The sequence below is a fragment of the Rattus rattus genome, chromosome 18 (assembly GCF_011064425.1).
Source record: "Rattus rattus isolate New Zealand chromosome 18, Rrattus_CSIRO_v1, whole genome shotgun sequence".
NCBI classification, from domain to species: domain Eukaryota; kingdom Metazoa; phylum Chordata; class Mammalia; order Rodentia; family Muridae; genus Rattus; species Rattus rattus.
The window spans coordinates 17,542,948-17,567,274 of record NC_046171.1 but is presented as its reverse complement, the minus strand read 5'-3'; the positions used below and the strand labels follow the sequence as shown (position 1 = coordinate 17,567,274).

Here is a 24,327-nt window from a genome sequence, read left to right as displayed (position 1 = left end):
GTCAGCCATGTCAGCCATGTTGGGAGGTTTACGAGTAGCGTAAAGCAGGACTGAGCATCCCGGACAGTCTTTGGTCAGCAGGAATCACAGACAGTATTTCGCCCCTCCCTCCGTGCAGACAACCAGGAGTACTTTGAACGCCACCGCTGGCCCCCTGTGTGGTACCTGAAGGAGGAAGACCACTACCAGCGTGTGAAGAGGGAACGAGAGAAAGAGGACCTGGCGCTGAACAAGCACCATTCGAGGAGAAAGTGGTGTTTCTGGCATCCGTCCCCAGCCGTGGCCTGAGGAGGAGAGAGAGGGGACCGTCATCCGCTGAGGCCACCTCCACCGTTGACAGCTCTACTGTTAAAAAACCAGCCTCCTTAGCCGTCCGCGCAGTTAGGGTTTGAGGCACTGGCTTTTCCACTCGTGTGCATTTATCTCCACCAGGATCAAAGAGAAAGCTTTGATGCCATCAACAGGGCATAAAAGGAAAACTGACTGACTTTCCTCTGAACCCTTCAGACCCATAATGTCCTCCCTTTTCTTTCTTTCTTTTTTTTTTTTTTTTTTCCTTGTTAGGAAGCTTTAATACACTTTAGTCCGTTATTTTGTTCCTTTTTATACAAAGACAAAACAAAGCCCAGCTTTCCTGTCTCCAGATTCCAGATTGGAGAATATTTTTATAAGGACTCTTGTCTGTCGCTGAAGTGACAATACTGTGTATTCCTCTCTTTTACAGGCCACCCATTGACCATGAAGTTGCTCCCCACCCCCACCATGAGTCTCTCGGCCCATGTGCCCGCCGAGCGTTACTCATAATTACAGAGTTGTCCTTTTGTTTCGAGGTAAAGGGGTGGGGCTGAAATCACCCAAACTATAAGCTAGAAGCGCCTAATCTTTGCTCTGATGAGCCACTGGTATAAGTTCCTATTCACATGATTTCCTCTGTAAGTGCTTGTAATTATAAGGTTATCTGTGCCATATAAACTATGGTGAGGGCAGATATCCTACCGTTTAAAATGTCTAGATTTTAAGAGGCTAAGCCTTATAATCACTAGAAGGGCTTATTCAACCCCAGTCCTGTCGGGGGCAAGGCTGACTGCCGGGCCTGCGTACCTACAACAATGGCCAGCCAAGTCCTACCGTTGGATAACCGTGTCAGAGTCGGTGGCTTTCGGTGGTCTCTGATTTCGCTGTGCTCCCACCAGCAAACCCTCCTGGGGCCTGAAGAGAGATAAGGGAAGGGGAAAAGACCCATCCCACTGGCTACAGGTCAGTCACCTCGGCCTCACGGCCTCACACCTACGGCCAACTTCACTTTGTAAGACAAGTATTTGTTTTTTGTTTTTTGTTTTTTTAATTTTAACTCTTCCCAGGGAAAATTCAGGTCACCACTGAAGTAGGCCAAGGCAGGGCACCTGCTTCTTAGAGAGGTCTCACCAGGGAGCCTGTGAAAGCCCAAAGCCGGGAGCTGAGTCCTGCCTTCTCCAGCAGGGAAAGGAGCCAATTACTAAGAGCATAGGGAATGGTGCTATTCCGAGGTAGTTCTGACCCCGTGCCCCTTGGGAAGGTCAGTGTTAGAACAGAACTTGCAAAGCAGGGGAGGTCTCAAGAGGCATCAATATCATTGCCTCTCTGCAGATTAAAATGTTACAGTATACACACTTGCACACACACACACACACACACACACAACCATCAGAGAGTCACAACTTCACACCTGCCACAGGATGTCGTGTGCTAGACACTGGGGCCCATCCTGTTGGGAGGTCACCTTACTGATGCTAAGGGCTATTGATTTTTTTGTTTGTTTGCTTTTGGGTTTTGGGTTTATTTTGGGGTTTTTTGTTTTTTTGTTTTTCTCTGAAGATGGGAAAGAGACAGTTGAGTCCAAACTCCAAATGCCATATGGATTTGGAAATCTGTGTAGACCACAGGCAGGTCTTTGTTTCTGGCATGGCCACATTCCAGATACAAGAACATAGAGAGACCCAGCAAGGCACCACACCCTCTCATGGCAGAGAGGGAGCAGCGGGGCAGGGTGAGGGTCAGCTAATAAAGCCTCCCCTCCCCCACTTAACTTCGTTCATAGGGCAAATGGCAGACCGAAGGAGAAGGTGGGTAGGTTGAGAGGGTACGCGTCAAGACTTGAGGAGAGGTAGCAGATAGCCGTCTTGAGGCTCTGTTTTCAATGAGTAGTCCTAGTCGACCTTAACCAAAGCTCCATCTGATTGTATTCTTGCCAAAACACAACAGACACATGCACGAACATGGGGCGTAAGCAATAATGTCCTCTCGTGTTCTCCACGGCTGCTCGAACCAAGTGGCTGGTTCATTTGGTTGACACTGATTCGCCTTTAACCACGACGGTTCCTGTTTTTTATTTCACAGAAAGCCAATAAAATTGTTTAGCTATAAAAAAAAAATTGCGTCTACTTTTGTGTAAAATCCTCACAAGTGTTTTAGTAGCGTTTTGAAAGCTATTGGCACCCAAAGGTGCTTTGCGCCCTTGGCGCCTGTTGAACTACCAAAATGTGAACGACTGCCATTTGTGCCTAGCTATTTTCAGCAGAGATTCCCAACATCTACATGGAGGTATGTGCCTCCTTGGCTCTTTCTTGGACCATACCATGGGCTACTTGGCATCCTGTGGTCTTGAGGAATGGAGACCATGACGTCTCCATTCTGTTGGAATGGTTGCAATGGGAGTTTTGAAAATCCTGACCGCAATGAAATAAAAGGTCTGGACTGGTAGGCCCGCAAGGAAGTTCTTCAAATGCAAGTCTGAGAAAGACTCTGGAAAGCACCATAACGTCTAGATGGAAGGTTACTTACAATGGAAGCAAGAGCTTTAATGAGATCTTATGGAGGGGCTGAGTTCTTTGTAAATGCATGGGAAAAGAGTCGACCCTTGGGGGAGGAAAACAGCCTTGGGGGATCAGCAACGAGATGTGCCTCCCATGCCAATGTGTGGTCCCAGCTATGGGACGACGTTGCACATAGACACACCAGTGCAGTCAGAACCCACACACAGTTCTACTTCAATTCTTCCTGGAAACCCGGAAACCTGGAAACCCTGCATGAATCTCAGTACGTCTAAAGAAGCATCTTGGAGATTGGGGGGTGGGGGTGGGGGGACACCACAGATCCTGCTGGCTTAGAAGGAGCTTAAATATTCTAAGTGTGAACAATCAGCTTCAAAAGCTCAATGATCCTAAACTTTCAAGTTATCCAAATTCAGCTCTCCTGCCTCTGACACTGGTTGAATTGCACCACAGAGGAAACACGTTCCTGAAATGGATGCTTTGTAACTCAAGACTCACAAGCCTTTCTCTTGAAATGTATGTATGTATGTATGTATGTATGTATGTATGTATGTATGGTCAGATTCTGGTATGCAAGCAGCAATGTCTTCTTTCTGGAAGAATTTGACTGTTGCCTAAAAGTTGTTGTAGAGGTAAAGGTTAAACATAAAGAACGTTGTGTGTGCAGTGTGTGTATTCATCTGTAACTGTAGCAGTGTGTGTATTTGTAACTGTAGCAGTGTGTGTATTTGTAACTGTAGCAGTGTGTGTATTTGTGACTGTAGCAGTGTGTGTATTTGTGACTGTAGCAGTGTGTGTATTTGTGACTGTAGCAGTGTGTGTATTTGTGACTGTAGCAGTGTGTGCATTTGTAACTGTAGCAGTGTGTGCATTTGTAACTGTAGCAGTGTGTGCATTTGTAACTGTAGCAGTGTGTGTATTTGTAACTAGCAGTGTGTGTATTTGTGACTGTAGCAGTGTGTGTATTTGTAACTGTAGCAGTGTGTGTATTTGTGACTGTAGCAGTGTGTGTATTTGTAACTGTAGCAGTGTGTGTATTTGTAACTGTAGCAGTGTGTATTTGTGACTGTAGCAGTGTATTTGTAACTGTAGCAGTGTGTGTATTTGTGACTGTAGCAGTGTGTGTATTTGTGACTGTAGCAGTGTGTGTATTTGTGATTGTAGCAGTGTGTGTATTTGTAACTGTAGCAGTGTGTGCATTTGTAACTGTAGCACTGTAGCAGTATGTGTATTTGTAACTGTAGCAGTGTGTATTTGTAACTGTAGCAGTGTGTGTATTTGTGACTGTAGCAGTGTGTGTATTTGTAACTGTAGCAGTGTGTGTATTTGTAACTGTAGCAGTGTGTGTATTTGTGACTGTAGCAGTGTGTGTATTTGTAACTGTAGCAGTGTGTGTATTTGTGACTGTAGCAGTGTATTTGTAACTGTAGCAGTGTGTGTATTTGTGACTGTAGTAGTGTGTGTATTTGTGACTGTAGCAGTGTGTGTATTTGTGAATGTAGCAGTGTGTGTATTTGTAACTGTAGCAGTGTGTGTATTTGTAACTGTAGCAGTGTGTGTATTTGTGACTGTAGCAGTGTATTTGTAACTGTAGCAGTGTGTGTATTTGTGACTGTAGTAGTGTGTGTATTTGTGACTGTAGCAGTGTGTGTATTTGTGAATGTAGCAGTGTGTGTATTTGTAACTGTAGCAGTGTGTGTATTTGTAACTGTAGCAGTGTGTGTATTTGTAACTGTAGCAGTGTGTGTATTTGTAACTGTAGCAGTGTGTATTTGACTGTAGCAGTGTGTGTATTTGTGATTGTAGCAGTGTGTGTATTTGTAACTGTAGCAGTGTGTGCATTTGTAACTGTAGCAGTGTGTGCATTTGTAACTGTAGCAGTATGTGTATTTGTAACTGTAGCAGTGTGTGTATTTGTAACTGTAGCAGTGTGTGTATTTGTAACTGTAGCAGTGTGTATTTGTGACTGTAGCAGTGTGTGTATTTGTAACTGTAGCAGTGTGTATTTGTAACTGTAGCAGTGTGTGTATTTGTGATTGTAGCAGTGTGTGTATTTGTAACTGTAGCAGTGTGTGTATTTGTAACTGTAGCAGTGTGTGTATTTGTGACTGTAGCAGTGTGTGTATTTGTAACTAGCAGTGTGTATATTCATCCGTAACTATAAGCAATCACAAGGCAACAAGAAACAGAAGCTCATGAACCGGTCGGAGCCATTAGCAAAAAGCATGGCAGTTGGTTAAGCATCTAGGTCCTAGCATACTTTTGACTTTTATTGGATTCTTTTCCCTCTTCCACCCTACTCCATCCTTATCCTTTCCAACACCAGGTGGGAGAGAAAGAAGGTTAGAGGGGAAAGAGGTGTCGATCTCTTCAGACCCCTTCCTGCCGATTAAGGCTTTAGAGTTCATTGGGGCAAGTCCAATCTCAGACGGCAAGATATCTCCAACCAGCAACCCAGCAACCCAACAAAGAGCATCCAGCCACATCAAGAGCACCAACGGGGAATAGCAGCCACCACAGCCTCTGGCATTTTTATACCCTCTTAAAGAGTCCCCAGGACTACAAATGTAAACTATCTCTAGCAGGCGAAACCACGCCCCTGCCAGAGCACGGGACAAATCATAGTCAGCTGCTGTGGACAACCTGAAGCAGCCCATATCCCATACCTGGGATGAAAGCAAAAAACACATTCACGTGACGTTTCTTATTTTTAGAGAAACCCAAATTCGCACTGCAGCTGTATTCTTTTCCCAAGGTGCTAATTTATGAGATGACCACATATCTCAAAACCCAGTTGACTTTCTTCATGGAGTCTTTGGTGTTCGCTGCTATAACTGGTTATTTATGACAAACCAGCACTTTACAAAGAATGTGAGTTTATTGGGGCTGTGGAGTCTGAGAAGTCCAGGAGCATGTTGCCACCATGTGTTGACACCTGGGGAGACACAGCTATATCACAACATGGCAGAGAATCCTGTGAGGCCAGACAGAGCCAAGCATATCAGTTCAGGACTCCCCCTGTAAAGCCTCCAGTCTCTCCACGGGGACCTGACACTTATGGCACCCAGGCTCCGTAGCACTCGGTGCAGTGTCTGCCTTGATTAAGGCAAGTCTTATCCTCCACCCATCACTGTATGCTCAGTCTCTGCCCTTGAGACACGCAAGCGGGCTGGAGAGCTGGCTCAGCGGTTAAGAGCACCCAACTACTCTTCCAGAGGTCCTGAGTTCAATTCCCAGCAACCACATGGTGGCTCACAACCATCTGTAAGGAGATCCGATGCCCTCTTCTGGTATGTCTGAAGACAGCTACAGTGTACTTATATATAATAAATGAATAAATCTTTAAAAAAAAAAAAAAGACATGCAAGCATCCTTAGATGGCTTGTGTTCCGTGCCATAAGCATCGTACAAACGTGTTCCACAACAAACTCCATCTGTCCTCTGCTTCGACGACTCTCCTCTGGTTTGGAAACCCAGGCACGTGGCAGTATGTCTGGTCCATCCTTTGCTTCCGGCTGTCCCCCTAATAGTTCACCCACTTCTGTCCTGCTGGTTCCGGCTACGCTCATTCTGCACACGTTATCGTGCAAAGCCAAAATGGCTGGAAATGAAGCCCATTAGTTGCAATACATTTTCCCATGCTCTTTCAGATCCATTGAAATATTACTTTTCAATTGGTCCAATTGGGTGGACCAATGCTGAGCTTCACCCCCATTTGTTTTCCCCTTCCACTACTAATCAATCAACACACCCCCACCCCCACCCCCACCTTCACCCTCTGTCTGAGCTGCTGAGCAGATGGACCTACATGGAAAGATTGGCTTTGATGATAGAAGTCCTGGCCTACCCCTGTTCCAAGACAACATGATTCAGCTGATGCTGACCGGCTCTGACCCAGCCAGGCGACAGGCTGTCCTCTGAACAGCAAGGAGAGAAACTAGGTTTAGCTTCCTGCCACCTGAGAAGCTTAAATAGGTTTTCCTGACAGTGCATGTTATGAGCTATAAGGATGAGTTATTTGGTCCTGTCGGGCCTTGCTTTTTTTAGGTCATCTAACCCTCATGAAAGAAAGAAAAAAAAGAGAGAGAGAGAGACAACTTTCTGATAGTCCCTTGGATATTAAGATTCCTGGTTTCCTAGCTTTGAAAGATTCCATGGTTTTTATTCTGTTCACAATACACCCAGGTATCGTCTTGCACACCGTTAATCTGTGCAATCGAAATTTTTACTTGCCAATGATACCTTGGAGCTCAGGGGAAAAATAATTCCCTGGCGAGCCTGTCCACATACACTGCAAACTGCCTTCTGAGTCTTTATCATTACAGATAGCTCAGGAAAACAGAACCAGCCTCTACTGCAGTGGTTCACACTGCCTTGCAAATCCTCCATACTCTGTCCAGGGGCGGGCGGGGGAAGAACTTCTCTTTCTCCTACTGCTCTGTCCTACGTGGTAAATACCACCACTTACACGGATGACTAAGGCTTGGAACCTCTGGTTGCTCTGTGGGTCTTGCCCCAGTGGAATTCTTTGACCCCATTCGCCACCATGATACCCGTTCACTTTAAACACCTGAGTGATTTCTAAGTGGAAAAACAGCGGAAATATTTAATTCTTAGAATAAAGGGCTTCCATGAAAGAGAGGAGAGGAAGGGAAGGTGGGAGGGGAGAAGAGGCAAAGGGAGGAGGAAGGGAGAGTGAAAGATCCTCAGATTGAGGAGACTCTCGCTCCAATCCTGAGGACACCCACCACCCCACGAACACACGGGACTCAGTCTTGACGTAAAAACAAGAGGTTTACTCTGGATACCAGTGCAAGAGGAAGGGAGAAGAAGAGGAAATGGGAGGGGGAAGTAGGGGAGAAATCACTGTGTCCTGCCTCCCAGCAATGCCGAGCTGCTGCTTGCATTGCCCCATTTTGCTGACGTCTGGATACAGAGCCAGGGTGGCTAGACTTCCGGTATGCTAATTACAATACGTTGCCTTGGTGCTCTTTCCGTTTCACGCAAATGCTTCCTTCCTATACCCAACTGGGTGGACCAAAGCTGCGCACCTTGACTCTGCCCTCCCATAGTCCAAAAGATGAAGGACAGGACCGTCTTAACCAGATATTTGGAGTACATTACAGCCACGCACCAAGGTAAGAAAGAGCCTTGCGTTTGTCTTTCCGTTTTCACAGTGTTTTCTTACACAGACCCTGAGATGAAGGCTTACATGCAAAGGATTTACTTAGGAAATACCCGTGGAATGTGAATAGAAGGGAGGGATAAGAAGCAGGGTTGGGGGCGGGGCATGGGGGCGGGGAGGAGTTCCACTCAACTGGCCTCAAGGATATTGGGGAAGCCGGCTACTGAGTCAACTTTGCCAAGTACTCAGGAGATGCTGGGGGCAGCAGATGAATGTAGGCCCTCTCCGGTGGGAAAGTTAGGAGTGGCCCCAAGAGCACACACACAGCGATGAGCCATGGATGTAAGCTCTCAAAACAATTGCGATCCCTTTGGGGGTCGCATATCAGATATCCTGCACATCAAATATTTACATTATGACTCATAACAGTGGCAGAATTACAGTTATGAAGGAGCAATGAAATAAGGTGCTTGAGCGTCACTACAACATCAAGAACTGTCTGTCAGTGTCGGGAAAGTTGAGAAGCACTTGGGGGGTTTTTGTGTTTTGTTTTTGTTTGTTTGTTTTAAGATTTACTCATTTTATGTTTGTGTGTACACTGTTGCTATCTTCAGACACACCAGAGAGGGCATCAGATCCCATTACAGATGGGTGCGAGCCACCATGTGGTTGCTGGGAATTGAACTCAGGACCTCTGGAGGAGCAGTCAGTGCTCTTAACCGCTGAGCCATCTCTCCAGCCCGAGAAACGCTGTCTTAAAAGCATGGGGACAGAGGAAGGGGCATCAGGAAGACCCAAGGACACCTGAAAGGGCTCAGTCACTTTTACCTCATCATATTTATCCTGGGATCCCCGGCTTCCTAGACTGGTTGATACACTCTGTCTCCTTTGAAACTCATGTTGAAATTTGAATGCCACAATGCTGGCATTTGAAAACAAGACCTTCTCTAGGTCACACTCAAGGAATCAGTTCTCCTTCTGAACAGGTTTAGATACAAAAAATCAAATTCTGTCTCCTCCCACACATGGCTCCTCAGCCCCTCCAACTCTTCCCACAGGCCACTGAAAACACAAGGCCTTCCATAGCTCTAGCATACAACCTTGGATATCCCAGACCCCAGAATCCTGAACCAAATAAACCTGTCTGTCTGTCTGTCTCTCTGCCTACTTGCTTGCTTTGATAGTTACCTGGCTTCAGGTACTTTGTCTAAGCAACAGAGCCCAGACTAAGGCAGAAGAGGCCCACTGATAGGAATACTGCAGGCAGGGAATAACTGTGGGTAAAGAAAATTCATGGGGGTTGGGGATTTAGCTCAGTGGTAGAGCGCTTGCCTAGGAAGTGCAAGGCCCTGGGTTCGGTCCCCAGCTCTGAAAAAAAAAAAAAAAATTCATCCCTTTGCTACTCATAGAAACCTCTCTAGTCAGTTTGAGGAACATCCATATATAAGTTCATCTTAAGTTTTCCAAGCCAGAGAACCTTAAGCAGTCATCCTCCCAGCCCCAAACATACAGAGGACCGTACCTGAAAAGGCACCTTCAGCTTTGTGCTAAGCCGTGTAAAATTACATCATCATAGTTCTCATTAACACAGGCAAATTTCTGCCACATTCATCTTGTAAGCCGGTGGCAATGTCTGAAAAATGTCCAGAATAGCAATTCTGAGTCTCCTTTACCTCTGCCTTCCTCTCCCACATACATATTGAACCAGTTCAGGAGATGGCTGATAGAAACCAGAGCTTTGGGGTAAGTTTCAAAAATGTGTGTTTTAGCAGGTCTACGTGGCATGTGTACTCTTGAGTAGTGTCAAGAGTTTGCCAACCCAGGCTACATAGTAGGACAACGTTTCAACAGAGGAGATTTTAAGAAAAGAAATTAAAATTGTATTTCTTCAAATATTTTTATTAATTCTTTGGGAATTTCACCGTGTATCTTTATCACTATTCCCCACCCCCCCACTCCTCCCTCCAACTCCTCTCAGATTGAAAATGTATACTACATTTATCAACCCATTCATTCCCCATGAGTTCATTCCCATATTACCTATAAAAAAATAAAATACCTATTGCTCAGAGCCTGTGACTAGACTCTCCTAGACCCTGGGTTTTAATAAATACCAAAGAACACCTCTGGCTCGAATCCTGAGCAGGCAGTGGCTTGCAGCATGAGACATCTCTCTTGGGATAGAAGAGTTGGGTGACACAGAGTCTTCCTGCAGTTGGCTGGTGGAGGAGAGAGGAAAAAGACTAAGCTTGCCCCAGTGAGCATCTATTTGCTCTCTCTTTTTTTTAATTTTTATTTGTCTCTCAGTGACAAGGACATTGATTCTCTGTGTGATGGTCACCCGTGGGAAGGCAGGCTCTGTCTAAAAATGGAATTCTGTTCTCGGTCCTGTGGGTATTGTCTTTCAACAGTATTGGCTTCATTACCAACTGGAAGAGAGAGAGAGAGAGAGAGAGAGAGAGAGAGAGAGAGAGAGAGAGAGAGAGAGCGCCTGCCTGTCTTTTAAACCATCAGGACCGAGCAAGCCTTGGAGAAGACTGTATGAAAACACGGATCTACTGGGAATATCATGAATGACTCAGAATCCACACAGGAGATTGGGGCCTTCTGGGTCTCAAAACCTTCTGCCCAGAAGCAGCTTGGGAAGGAAAGGATTTGTTTGGCTTAAATATTATAAATTTATATTTGAGGAAGCCAAAGCAGGAACTCGGGGCAGAAACCTAGAGGCACAAAATGAAGTGGGGACCATGGAAGGGAAATGCTGCTTTCTGGCTTGCTCAGCCTACTTTCTTATACAAACCGGGACCACCTGCCTAGGGGTTGACACCACCCACAGTGGACCTGGCTCTCTCACACATCCATCATCTAGACAGTTCCCCACAGGCATGCCCAATCATGCCAATCTGATGGAGGAAATGTCTCAACTGAGGCTCCCTCTTCCCAAGTGACTCTGATTTGAGTCAAGATGACAATAAAAACTGAACAACACACCTGGAACCTTCTTCATCTTAAACCTGGAGAAAAGGCGACTACTGTTGACTCTCTGAAAATCCAGTGGACCAGCCTGCAGTGCACACAGGTTGCAGGTCTCGATGTTTTGAGTTGAGAGAAGCAGACCATATCCAGTGTTCAATTCCCACAGCCATTCAGATAATCCAAGGGCTCTGAGGCTAAGCGGACTTTCCCGGCCACTGAATGCTGCCACGAGATAGGCTTGACCCAACTATTATTATAAGTCATTACGATTCATCCAGGACTTTTTGAACATCTATGTATCCAAAATAGAAAGAGGCTCATTCACTGGCATCCGAGAGCCGCACAGATCTGGCTGTAACAATAAGAACACAGCATAATTAATGGTATAGGTCAGCTGTGGTAAACAGGTCCTGTTTCTTCTGCTAAATCCAGTCAGTCATGAATGGTTGTCTTGTGCAATTCCGAGGTACAATCCAGGGTCAAGGGCAGAGAAACTGAGATTGCCTCACCACGTGTGACATGGCTCGGAGACAAGGACTAATATCACAATTGGTCTGTACTGACGCCAACCTAGTGCATGCTGGGTACTTCTCTGAGCACCAAATAGTGGAATTTGCAGCCCATGGCAGGAGACACACACTGAAAACAGCACACATGTATCTCCAAGGTACAACAACTATGAAGAAAACAAGAGTTTGGGAAAGAGTGTACTCTCCAGCAGGTAGAGGGAAGGGGGACTCGAGTAGAGCTCTGAGCCCTGTGGATCGCAATTTAGGAAGGATGTCTAAGAAACGGTGTATCTCAAAGCAAAGATTCGAAGGCTGGACATGACCCAACACAGGCGCTGGAACGGACCAGAAGTGTCCACGTGCACGTACTTTGTGCATCTCAAGTGACACCGCAACAGAGCTTTTAACTGCAAAGGTCTCTCCAAATAAGCTGAGTGAGGTAAGTCACGTAAATGCAGACAGAGCGTCCAGAGGCTGAGGAAAAAGCATGCGCCAAAGCCACAGGCAAGAATACACTTGAGATAGCAGAAGTTTGTCCGGAGGACCGGAAGCGGGAGGACCAGAAGCAGGAGGACCGGAAGCAGGAGGACCGGAAGCGTTGGTGGGGGAGTTGGTAAAAGAACGTACTGCACAGGATCTCCGTAGCCAACAGGCACTCTTTGAAACCGAGACTTTGGCAGGGCCTGGTGACACGCCCCCTTCGTCCCAGCACTTGAGGGCAGAGGCAGTTGAATCTATGTGAGTTTGAGACCAGTATGTTCTATAGAGGGAGTTCCAGGTCAGGCAGGGCTACACAGAGAAATTCTGTGTCAAAACAAGTATTTAAAAAAAGGGCAGACTTCCAGGTCTGAGAGCAACAGGAGAAGAATACCATTTGGCCATTGCTCTAACTCAGGTCTCCCGTGGACTTTTTACCAGAGAAGCCTGAGAATCAGGATCCTTGAACCTCAGACAACACAGAATCAAAACCCTGATAGAACGTTGCCACTTGTTGTTGTTGTTGTTGTTGATGATGATGATGATGATGGTGATGGTGGTGGTGGTAGTGGTGGTGATGATGGTTATGTGGTTGTTTTTTTCCATCAGTTAGAACCGCAGGATGTCAGGGGGTTGGGGGGAAGCGGGGGATAAAGATAGGGGTGAGAAGGGGTTAGCAAGCTGACTCTTAGTCACCCGGCTAGCACAAAGCATCTTCTGTTCCTCACAGCCCTCATATCTGGAATACCTTCCCACTAGCACTGTGGGTATTTACCCAAGAATAATGGGTGATTTTGATTGTTACCTTGATTGGCTCAAGCAACAGAACTATCTAGGGAGTTAATGAAGCACACTTCTAGGGGTATCTGAGAGGGGTTCTGAGGACTCTGGCCTAGAGAATGGATTAATCCCTAATGTGTGATGCTAATACTGAGATGTGTGAAAAGAGTTGAGTGTCAGGTGGAGGAAGTAAGCCAGTACGGGCATGGCCTTGGGGACACCTTGGCCTGTTCCTGTACATATTTTCTTTGCTTGCTGTCCACCACCACAGGTTCCTACCAACAGGGTACTCTGCACAAGCCCACCAAGGTCAAGCTACTATGGGTTTGACCCCTAAAACCATGAACAAAGCAAGTCCTTTGTCCCTGGGCTTGTATCCTATACTGGGTCACAATGAGAAAAGTAACACCCAAGGCTAATGCATTAGTAAGTGTGGTGGTTTGACTATGCTTGGCCCAGGGAGTGGCACTTGGAGTGGGCGTGATCTTGATATTATGGGCGTGGCCTTGTTGTTTGTGGGGGTGGTCTTGATGTTGTGGGCGTGGTCTTGCTGGAGGAAGTATGTCACTGTGGGAGAGGGCTTTAAGACCGTTGTCCTAGCTACCTGGAAGCTAGTCTTCTCCTAGCAGCCTTCAAATGAAGTTGTAGAACTCTCAGCTCCTCCTGCACCATGCCTGCCCGGAAACTGCCATTGTCCTCCCACCTTAATGATAACGGACTGACCCTCTGAACCTGTAAGCCAGCCCCAGTTAAATGTTGTTTTTATAGGCGTTGCCTGGGTCATGGTGTCTGGTCACAGCGGTAAAACTGTAACTAATACAGTTAAGTAAGTGGCCGAATTAGGACTAGAAATCTAGTCTAACAACTAAAACTCACAAACTTCATGTTTGAGAGAGCAGACCCAGAGAGGCTCTCTAACTCACAGGATTAGTATCAAGGCAGGGACCTGAAATAAATTAAGGACTCACTCCCTGTCCCCTGCATTGTCTTGCAAGGATCCCAAGATCCATATAGACTTCCCCTAGGCTACACAGAGCCAGTTCAGGGCTTCTGAGTTCAAGGCTGGTTTCCTTGGCTTGTGTCACACAATTTCAGGTATTTCTGAGTGCAATCTATCCCGGTGCCCTTCTGCCTACTGATAAGCGCTCGCGCCTGCACACCGTCCCTCTCACACACCTTCCCTCTCACCTCCAAAGCCTCTTATCATTGGACACAGAAACTCTGCGTTAAGTTTCAGGGTCCTTTTAACAAAGTGTATCAAGTTACCACCCTGACGGCTGGCTAAAGTTTAACCTGGGATGGGATTCTGGAGTCATCCAAAGTTCACGGCATCTGCAGTTACCAGGAGATGAGCCTTGGCAGGCCCACGTGGGCTTAATGGATGCAGGTTTGCTCTCTGGAGAGGCCCACGCCAGTTGAGTTTGGTTATTTCTTTACTAACCCCTGTTTTGAAGGCTGTTTGAAAGAGTTTAACTACCGAAAACCTCCTGCCTGCCCTCCGGTGTCTGGGCTGTAAATGCAAAAATGAATGGAAGGGACCTGCATCCTGGAACCCACCACTCACATAGGTTATCAGTTTGAGCCTGCGGGGCACTGAACAGGCTTGGGGGCTCAGAGATCAGGATCAGAGGCAGAGAGGTCAAAGCTGTCCATCACTGTGACGGAGGGTGGGTGTGTTCGCTTAGGCTCCTCCTCCCGGATACAATACTGATTCTGTAAACCTGGTTGCTCACAGCCGTTTTGACCTGGGGCACAGAGACAGGGGGGCGGGGCGGGGGCAATATGTAGACAGATCTGTGCTCATGATATCACGATAAGCAGTTAAAGCCGAAGGTTCAATCATTCTATTATACCCTCCAGCCATGAGGCGGCGCCGCAGCCCACCGGCACCGTCATAAGAAGGAAACATGAGGGGCTGGAGAGATGGCTCAGCGGTTAAGAGCACCCGACTACTCTTCTAGAGGTCCTGAGTTCAATTCCCAGCAACCACATGGTGGCTCACAACCATCTGTAAGAGATCCGATGCCCTCTTCTGGTGTATCTGAAGACAGCTACAGTGTACTTATATATAATAAATGAATAAATCTTAAAAAAAAAAAAAAAAAGAAGGAAACATGAAATAAATAGGGCCTGGCTTCTCTGTTCTGGGTGCAGTGAGGTGCACAGAGCTCATGCAGCATGGAGCCCAACTCCGAAACCCACCTTCTGTTTCCCATCTGCCTTTATCTTCCTCGGATAAAATGTGGTAGAGTTTGTGTGATACCACCTCTTACAGAGCATCTCTCCTGGACTAAGTCCATCTCCTTCACCCAAGGACATTTGAGTTTTTCTTTGTATAGCGGTCTCAGGCTCCAGCCACGATGAGCAAGAGAACAGCTGGTTTCATCGACACCCAAAACCACACTCCGTGAATTATGAGGTCATCAAAGCACGCAGCGCAGAGTGAGATGACCGGGACGCCCAGTTGAGATGAACCCGGTCCATCTCAGGATTATCCGCTCGCCTAGGTCTCTGCAATGTTGATCAGAGACTTTCAAACCCTGCCCTACCACGGGCAGAAAGAAGGTCCAGTCACGGCCCCAGGCGTCGCTACTCTTGTCCCTGGGGACTAAAGGGAAGTAAGTTATGAAAACCCTAACATGAGAACTTTGATCCTCCCAAAAAGGTCACTAAAGGTCACAACGGCCTCTGATCTCGTTTCTGAGGAATCAAGAAGGCACTCCCTCTAAATTTCAAAATTAGAGTCACCCAAGGAATGCTGAAAACTACAGATTTCCCAAGTCAGAATCACTGTTGAGAGAGAGCTGTGGTTTTTGTTTTTGTTTTTGTTCTTTAAAACTGTTTACACAGAAATCTACCTGCAGGAAAGTCCCTCCTTAAATAATCCTGAAGATTCTTCTTCCTGCCAGCCACTTTGGGGGCTGAGATCACTGTCCCCTGAGAAGCCATACTCAAATAGTCCCGGTGTCTATGGAGTCCTCATCGCCCTCTGCTGGTACAAGAGCGCATCTGCCACAGTCGCCTTGCAGGTGTTCCTCCTTGGGAATCCCAACAGCAGAAAGCTTTTCCCAGGGTTGTCTGCATTCTTGAATGTTCCATTCCAGTGTTCTCAGTGCCTCTGCAGCTTGGCTGCCAATAGTTTGTATGCCTCGCGCGCCTCTGTTTATTGAGGAGTCTGCCCTGGGCTGGGCATCATACTGGGCAAGGGAATGCAGGGCGCTGAATCCTGTTTCCTTGGAATATAAGACGTTCCAAGATGAGTTCAAGGAGGAACCCGCAGCAAATGGAGACACTCTTCCACACAGTCCCAGAAGACCAACCCTGGGGAGAAAGACTTCACAGGCCAAGTCTGCTCTGGTCAGCTTCCAGCTTCCGAAATACTCATGCAGTGTGGGTAAGAAATGGAGGTTCTGTTGAGGCCTTTAAGCCTCTGCAATGAGTACCCCATACACACACTGGGGACTTTATTTACTCAATAAAACGGGGTGTCCTGGGAAGGAGATGAGTTTTGCAATAAGATACACAAGTCCAATCCTCAGTCCAAGGCAACATCCAAAATTCCTTAGAATATTGAGATGATTTTTTTTTTTTGGTAACTTTTCCTTGTTAATCAATTGCATAGTTCTTGAGTATAAACTTTGTAGCCAAAGATGTCCTGATCTGGAAGCAAAAGGTTGGATTTGCCCATGTGTCTGCTGAGGCTGAGAAAGAGCATCAGGTGACCTTCCAGCTGGCCAAATAGGTTGAAAACTTACCTGACAGGGTGCCCATCACCATCTTGAATACCGGAGGGTGTTTCTGACACAGATAAGGCAAGAGAAGCATATGTGATGTCCTCTCTGGTGGTGGATAGAGAGAGTTAGTATTAACGGTTCACTCAGAGCACTGCACGCAAGCATTCATTCACTGATCAACCCATTTCCCAGGTCTGCACGCACCTATGAAGGGTAGCCCTGCTCATACGCACACATTTGAAATTTCCTAAAAACCCACACAGCATTTAGAAGGCCAGAGATGGGGTAGAACTACTTCCGGGACCAGACAGTGAAGATACAGCAGGTCGATCATCCTAACTTGGAATATCAAAGGGTGTGGGACTAGAAGGCCAACCCCCTTCGGAGTGAGGGTCAGGGAATAGATACCCAGAGGATCCAGTGTCAAGCCTGACTCCAGCTAGAGATCTGGTCCTGCAAGCCTTTCTACTCCTGAGCAAGATGTCCCCCAGCCTGGCCAGAAGGCTGGCGAGGAGCCATTTCTACACTGACGCTCTGTGCATATCTTAAGCACAAATGAGGCACATCGCCCCCAGGCTGAAGCGAGGGCTGAACCAGTGGAGACAAACCCCTCCAAGCGTCCTATCTCGTACAAGATCCACAACGGCTCTTTGAGATTCACCTCATGCAGACAGACGCCACCCCATGCCCTCATCTCTTTCCAAGGCACCCCAAATGCTGTTGGCTGGAACCAGGACGTTTCTACTGTGTCCCCCACACCCCTATCTCGTAATCCCTCACTCCCCCAAAGCATGCTCTGAAGAACAGAAAGCTTGCCCCAAATTCAGGCTCTCAGGCCTCGAGCAGACCTGCTGAGTCAGGCAAGGTCTGTGATTTATGCTGTTGGGGGGGGGGGCGGTTTCGGGTCAGAGAAGCTTGGGCCGAAGCCATTTAGTTTATGAATTTGTCTCATGGTTTCCACTCAGTTCTCATTTCAGGTCAGGATGACCTGAGGAGGTGAGTATAAATAAATATAGGCTCCTCGCCCTGCTCCCGCCCTCCCTTTTCCCCCTCCCTGCCCCCCACGGCGGTGACTTCTGCTGTCAGAGGTTCCAACAGTCCTCCTCACCTCCCCGGGTTCAACGGAGGCTTTGCCTTTAATAAGTAAAGTGGAGATGGAGAAAGATACCCAACATCAACTATTTAGGCCTCCATGAGGCTCCCTCACATACATTTGAACACATATACTTGCACATACATGAAAAGCCAAACTAATTAATTAATTAATTAGTAGCCCCCAGAATATATCATCAGCTCTAGAGCGAAAAATCTTAACAATAATTGTGTTCTTTCTCAGTGAGAAATCGGTTGCTTGACTGTCTTTTCAACAGAAACTAGACAGGCTACCCAGCCAAGTGCATACCCTTGGATTGGACAATACAGATTACCCTATTCCCCCCAGAGAAGGAGTCTGCCTCAGTAGGACAAAGGAGAAGAACACCCCTTGAGGACACCTCTGTACAGCGTTTGGAGCATGTTCAACCAACAAGAAGAGAGAGAGGGAAAAAAAAATAGAAAAAACAGCCCGCAGCCGCCACTCATAAGGCAAGAGCAGGGCTAACCCAGGTCATCTGGGGACAGGTGGGGTTATCTGTTTCCAAAGAGTTGCTTTTAGCACTGAGCCACGGGAAGATTCCTTTCTGGCCCCAAGTTCCTGAGGACAACTTTCTCCCTTAACCTCAGGGTAAAAAAAAGAGAGAGAGAGAGAGACTTTCCCACTGCCGCCTTCATAAGCCCTGGGAGAACAGGCTTTGAGATGCCACCCCGGTCTGAGCTTGAGTTTTCCCTAACAGTCCCACCTAGTGGTTTCATTTAGAGCGTAGAAACGTAAGCAGAAAATGGGTAAACTAAAAGACTAGATCAAAGAGAGTAAAAAGTAGCTCACCAGGAAGACGTCCACTGCTACCACCCAGCCCTACTTCATCCGATCTCACTAAGCCTCAGCTACGTACATCAACACACTGTTACTGTTTACCCATTGACCTGTGTGCACTAAGATACACAGCTTCTCCAAATGGGGCTGTCAGGAGTTTTCTGAAGACCCGAGTCTAACGGTCTTTCAGAATCGTATTGTTCACATCAAGAAACCCACAAACAGTTCTATTAGAATCTAGTCACCCCTCCAGAGCAACAGTTCCTTTGTCCCAATGGTTCTGCTAGGTCCACTCGGTCACGTGGTTGAACATGTGACTTAAGCCTTCGTTACCTGCCCGCCTCTACCGGGAAGACAATGAGGAGACAGGAAGACGTGGACAGCGCGCTGAGATCTGCTGCAGGGAATGCATGCGCTGGGCAGGCAGAGAACAAAGTGTGGTAGAGCAAGGTTCCCGGTGTCCCTCACTGGGTTCTGCGCCGCCGCGGCTGGACGTCAAGAGTGACATACACGATTCTCTCACCCTGTCTCTGTAATGGCCGCGTGCTTCTGTGACATTTTCTGCAAACGATTTGCCTCTTCTCTTGTCTTTTGCTTTGGTTGTAGATCGGAAGTTCGTTTGAAATAGAGTCTCGCACTGTAGTTCGGGCAGGGCTTGCCTCTGCTGTCTTAGTGCCGGGGTTACAAGTATGAACCACGGGACCTCCCGCTTCTTATTTTTTGTTTTTGTTTGGGAGGGAGTGTGTGTGTCTCACTATGTAACCCAGGCTAGCCTAGAATTCAGTGTGTGACACACACTAACCTCAAACTCAGGGTAATCTTCTCCAGCTAGATGATCATATAGGAACAACAGGCTGGACCCCACCCGTCTCAGCCGCTTGATAGCTTTTATGTGCTACCAAACATGTATGGCGCTAGACTCTGGTTAAGTCCCAACTGCAGTAAACACTCTATCGACCAAGACTGGAAAAAGGGAGAGGGAAGATAGAAGGAAGAGAGAAGGGAGAGAGGGAGGGAGGGAGGGGGTGAGAGAGAGGAGGGACAGGGAGGAAGGAGCAGGAGGAGGGAGAGACGGAGAGGGAGGAGGGAGGAGCACCGCATGCGAGTGTACTGGGTCTGACACCCTGAAGCATTTCATGTCGTTAAAACAACACTTTTTGTGAAGAAAGCGAATTGTAAATCTCCAGACAAGAAGATGTCCCCCCACTTACTAATCAGATTACTTCAGGAATAAGTTAAACCTCTGTGTTTTGTTTTGTTTTTTTATTTTTCATGACCAAAATCGGAAACAATCTAAACATCTTTTATATTAGGAATTTCCAGTCAATAAATCCCGGCACACTTTCTAAGAAGAGATACCAGGTGGCAGCTAGGGAGATGGCTTGCTTCATAGTTAAGCGGCCAGAGTCCACGGCATCAGGTGGCTCTCGAGACCCCTGTAACTCCAGCTCCAGGGACTCCCGTGACCTCTTCCGGCCTCTACAGACACCTATACATCTGTGGCATGTACACAACCACACGAGAAAACCATGCTTTAAGGAATCCCATACAACCACTGCTGTTTTTAAGACAGACCATGAGGAATACGACCTAGAAAAATGCACTTTGCAGCAAAGAAGGAAAGATCAGAGAGAGCTGGAGAGATGGCTCAGCAGTTAAGAGCACTGTTTACCGTCCCCGTGTGATGCATACGTGTACAACAGGCAGACCATCAATACAGCTAAACAACAACAACAACAAAAAAAAAAACCCAAGGCTGGTGTGGTGGTTCTTGCCTCAATCCCAGCACTAAGGAGGCACAGACAGACAGATCTCTGTAAGTTCAAGGCCAGCCTGGTCTACAGAGTGAGTTCCAGGACAGCCAGGGATACACAGAGAAACCCTGTCTGGAAAAAACAAAAATTAATTAATTAATTAATTAATATTAAAAATACAACTAAAAGAGCAAACACACATTGCACACTAGTATGGGAGCCATGTGCCCAGGAAGGATTCAAAGAGGGGAGATCCTAGCGTTCATTGGTAGATGCCTTGTCCTCTGCTTTCTAAGGCTCTGTAGTGTTACGTTACTTTTAGCTCGTCAAAGTGTTCTTAGGAACATGCTAGCAATCTGCTGCTAGGTTACCAACAGACCACTAAAGAAATAGCCACGCATGCTGTCAAACCTAAGTCCCTGACGACCACCACGTTTTTTAAACATTACGCCCACTCACCCTCAGATGTACGGAGATTACACTAAATTTTCAATAATATGAATTACCTTTCAACTCGAGGGCCACGCTAGACAAATGGAGCCGCTTCTGGTGCTCAGTATGGTTGATGTTAAGTCATTTTTACAAGATCCAGTCTGTCCCTGCCACAGCTGGTAGTTGAGTTCAGCCACCCCGGAGAAAGCTGTCTCCCCTCCCCAAGGGTCGTAAGAAATTTCAGTTGCCATTTTAAGCTTCCAATTAGTTCACAGCATAAAATTACAATTTCCCTTTGAATTTCTTTTCTCTTTGAACCCATATTATAATGGCTCCCTCCCAGTCCTACGCAAGACATTCTCTTTCCACAAAGTTCCCGCTGTAACAAACCTGGCTAGTTAAAGCCTTGTGCTATGGACCGGTGCCTGTCCATGGTGGCAACTGTCCTTCTGTGCCTCCAGAAAAGCTCTGGGAACCCAGCTGGCCAGTAAATGCACTGTCCTTCTCACACTCACAGCCCAACATGGCTGGCTTATGGGTTTTCAGTACATTCTGGGGACTGAACTCAGGTCCTCCTGCTTGCAAGGTAAGCACTTTACAGGCTGGTCCATCCCCCCAGAGCTGGACCCGGTTCTCACCTGACATATTCATCTCTCTTTTTCTCACTTTGTTTCCACAGTGCCCCGCACCAGAACTCCTCACTATTACAATTTCTCTCCCACCACTGCCTGGAAAGGCAGCTGCCAAAGAGGAGACACGATCTATTTTTCCTGAGTTCTTTTCTCTTCCTATCTAAAGTAACCAACTCCTTCATTCAAAGATTCTTGCCTCCTGCAGAGGCCAGAATTCAATCTGTAGCAAGAAGAAGTCCAACTGAAATCCTTAGCCCTGGAACTTGATTAGGCAATGGGAGAAATGAGAAAGACAGAGGGGGGGGAGGGGAGAGAGAGAGAGAGAGAGAGAGAGAGAGAGAGAGGAGGGAGGGAGGGGAGGAGGGAGGAGGAGGGGGGGAGAGGAGAGAGAGAGAGAGAGAGAGAGAGAGAGAGAGAGAGAGAGGAGAGAACAACTTTGCACTGAGAGCAAGGGCAAACACCACCTCCTCTCCCTCTCATTCTTCCTCAATATCTTCAACATGCCACCCTGCTAACCAGTTCCAGGAATTCTGGGTAGCAGCCAGGAATTCTGGGTGTGCGCGCGCGCACGCGTGTGCGTGGTGTGTATGTCTCTGTATGTGTCTACATGTGTGACAGTGTTGATAGTCCAGACAAGAATGTCCCCTGTAGGCTCGTGTATTTGAATACTCAGTCCCCAGTTGGCCAATTTGGAGCAGCTTAAGAGGTATGGCCTTCTCGGAGGAAGTATATTACTGGAGGCAGACTTTGAGAGTTTAAAGACTTACACTATTTCCAGTTTGCTCCTTTTGCTTCATGCTTTCGGTATATGCGCTCTCAACATCTGCCCCAGTTGCTGTGTCTTTTGCTTGCTACCCTCTCTCCCTACCATGATGGTTGATTCACTCACCCTCTGGAAACAGCCCAAATGAACTCTTTGTATAAGTTGCCATGGTCACAGTGTTTCACTGCAGCAAAAGAAAAGTAACTAAAACGTACACAGATACATAGTATAATCTGTCACATATTAATTTATGAAACGTGTTTGTTTTTATATTTGTAATGCATAATACATTTTTCATTGAAGAGCAGTCTAGCCTCTTGTGAATGAATACTCAACCTCATGGATGCACTCTCCTCGTCTCTCCCGCATCTTCAAACAAACCACATGCGAACCCCAGAAGGCTTTGTGTATTCAGCACATCCCTCCCATCTCTCCTACCTAGGCATCGGATTAGCATAGCATGGACTGGACTATGTTGACAACGGAGTGCATTCATCTCTTCAGAGTGCAAGCTTACTCTGGTCTCTCATAAACTGTAAGATTTTTCTCTTCCAAAGAACTGCTGCAAAACCAACTTACTTATAATTCGTTCCCTCTGAATGTTTGATTTGTGTATATGTCCTACACACCCATATATACATGGTCCTGTAAAAATATTCTTGAGCCAAAAGGAGCCATGAAGGAAAAATAATCAGCCTGGCTCTCTCTGCAAGGGGCAGTGCCAAATGCTTTGCGTAGCTAAGCATCCAGTGATCTCTGGTAACCATGAAATGGAGCAATGGTTCTGAGGGGAAAGCCTGTGGTAAGAGTTTCACAGGAACCTCCCATGTCTAAGTGGCATACAGGATTTGAACTCAGACACTCAGTTCGTGCTGTCCTGCCCATTCCATTTGGTTTAAATCTGGGTCCCTGTGGTGGCTATTCCTGGCTGTCAACTTGACTATATCTAGAATGAACTACAATCCAAAAATAGAAGGCATATCTTGAGGCTAGAAGACACAGGCTTCTGACCTGAATCTTGACATGGAGATCTTAAGGCCATAGTGGCCATGAAAAGTTTAGGTCTAGGCAAGATAGGTACATGCCTTTAATTCCAGGAGACTGGGGCAAGCAGATCTCTGAGTTCAAGGGCAGCCTTGGACAGAGCAAGTCCCAGATTCAGGCATTGTAGTACATACCTTTAATCTGAGTCTCCATCAGCTTCTGATGGACCTACACAAGGACATTGGAAGAAGGAAGACTCACTCTTTTTCGCCTGCTTGCACTTACTTGCCAGCACCTCTGTTGGAACCTACTTCTTCATGATCCCAGCTTACACAGAAGAGCAGCTGCAACACCTAGCCAGCCTCACGGACTGAGAAGCTACTAGATTCTTGGATTTCCTGTTCACAGCCGCCCATTGTCGGGTTAGTTGGACTGCAGACCGTAAGTCATTACAATGAATCCCCTTAGTAGATAGAGACGTTCCGTGCGTTCTGTGACTCTAGAGAACCCTGACTAACACAGTCCCTTAGTGTTCAATCAGACCTATTCCCTGCCCCGCCCCTAATGAAATCATCCACGAGAAGTCCCAAAGGGCCGATCACTGTTCTACCCCTGTGCATGGTGGTTTTGCCCTCCTAAGCCTGCCCCACTCTCTTGGTCTCCAAGTCCTGCTCTCTGCATATCTCAGCTCCCCCAGGAGGCTGCAAGCTCCACAGAGGAGCACTTCATCTCCAACTCTCGTCCTTCGAGCCTTCCTGCATCTGGCACCATAGATTCAATGCATACACTGTGAACTAAATACCTATTGGCACCCCTTTATACTTTCCACATTGATATTCTACTTCATAAGGAAATCCACTCCACTAAATGCTAGGAAAGAGAAAGTAGTGGCCTTCACTGAACTTCTCTACACTCTTTCAGAGTCTGCCACTGTACTGCTTCCTGTTCACCAAGCAAAACCCGAGGGCAGCCATAAGCTGATTCGATCACCAGATGACTTCAATTTGCACTTGTCACAGAGAAATATTTCTGAAGGTCCGTGACTGAAAGGGACTGGAACATAGAGTTTAGGAGCATTCAGAAGTGGGGCCTGGAGAGATGGCTCAGCGGTTAAGAGCACTGGCTGCCCTCTCAGAGCGACCCAGGTTCAATTTGCAGCACTCACGTGGCAACTGTCTGTGACTCCAGTTCCAGGGAATCTGACATCCTCACATAGACATACAAGGAGGCAGAACACCAATACACATGAAATAAAAATTATACATACATACACACACACACACACACACACACACACACACACACACACATCACAGAGAAGAGAATCAGTCTGCTGCAGCTTAGAGAGGGGAAATAGTCAATGGTGTTCTTAACACCACCTAGGAGACACAGAAGCCGGACTCAGGATGAATCTCCACTCTTGCTATTTGATCAGAATA

General features: G+C 46.9%; 1 protein-coding gene across 1 annotated transcript in view; it reads left to right on the top strand.

The window, feature by feature from the left end:
* The window catches only part of Rhobtb1 (Rho related BTB domain containing 1), a 69,649-nt gene extending 67,250 nt beyond the window's left edge, over positions 1-2,399 (top strand). Inside the window, exon 10 of the mRNA XM_032888789.1 lies at positions 119-2,399. Coding sequence (XP_032744680.1) covers positions 119-288 — 170 coding nt within the window. The 3' untranslated portion in view covers positions 289-2,399. The remainder of the gene's footprint in view (positions 1-118) is intronic.
* The last annotated feature ends 21,928 nt before the right edge of the window (positions 2,400-24,327 follow it).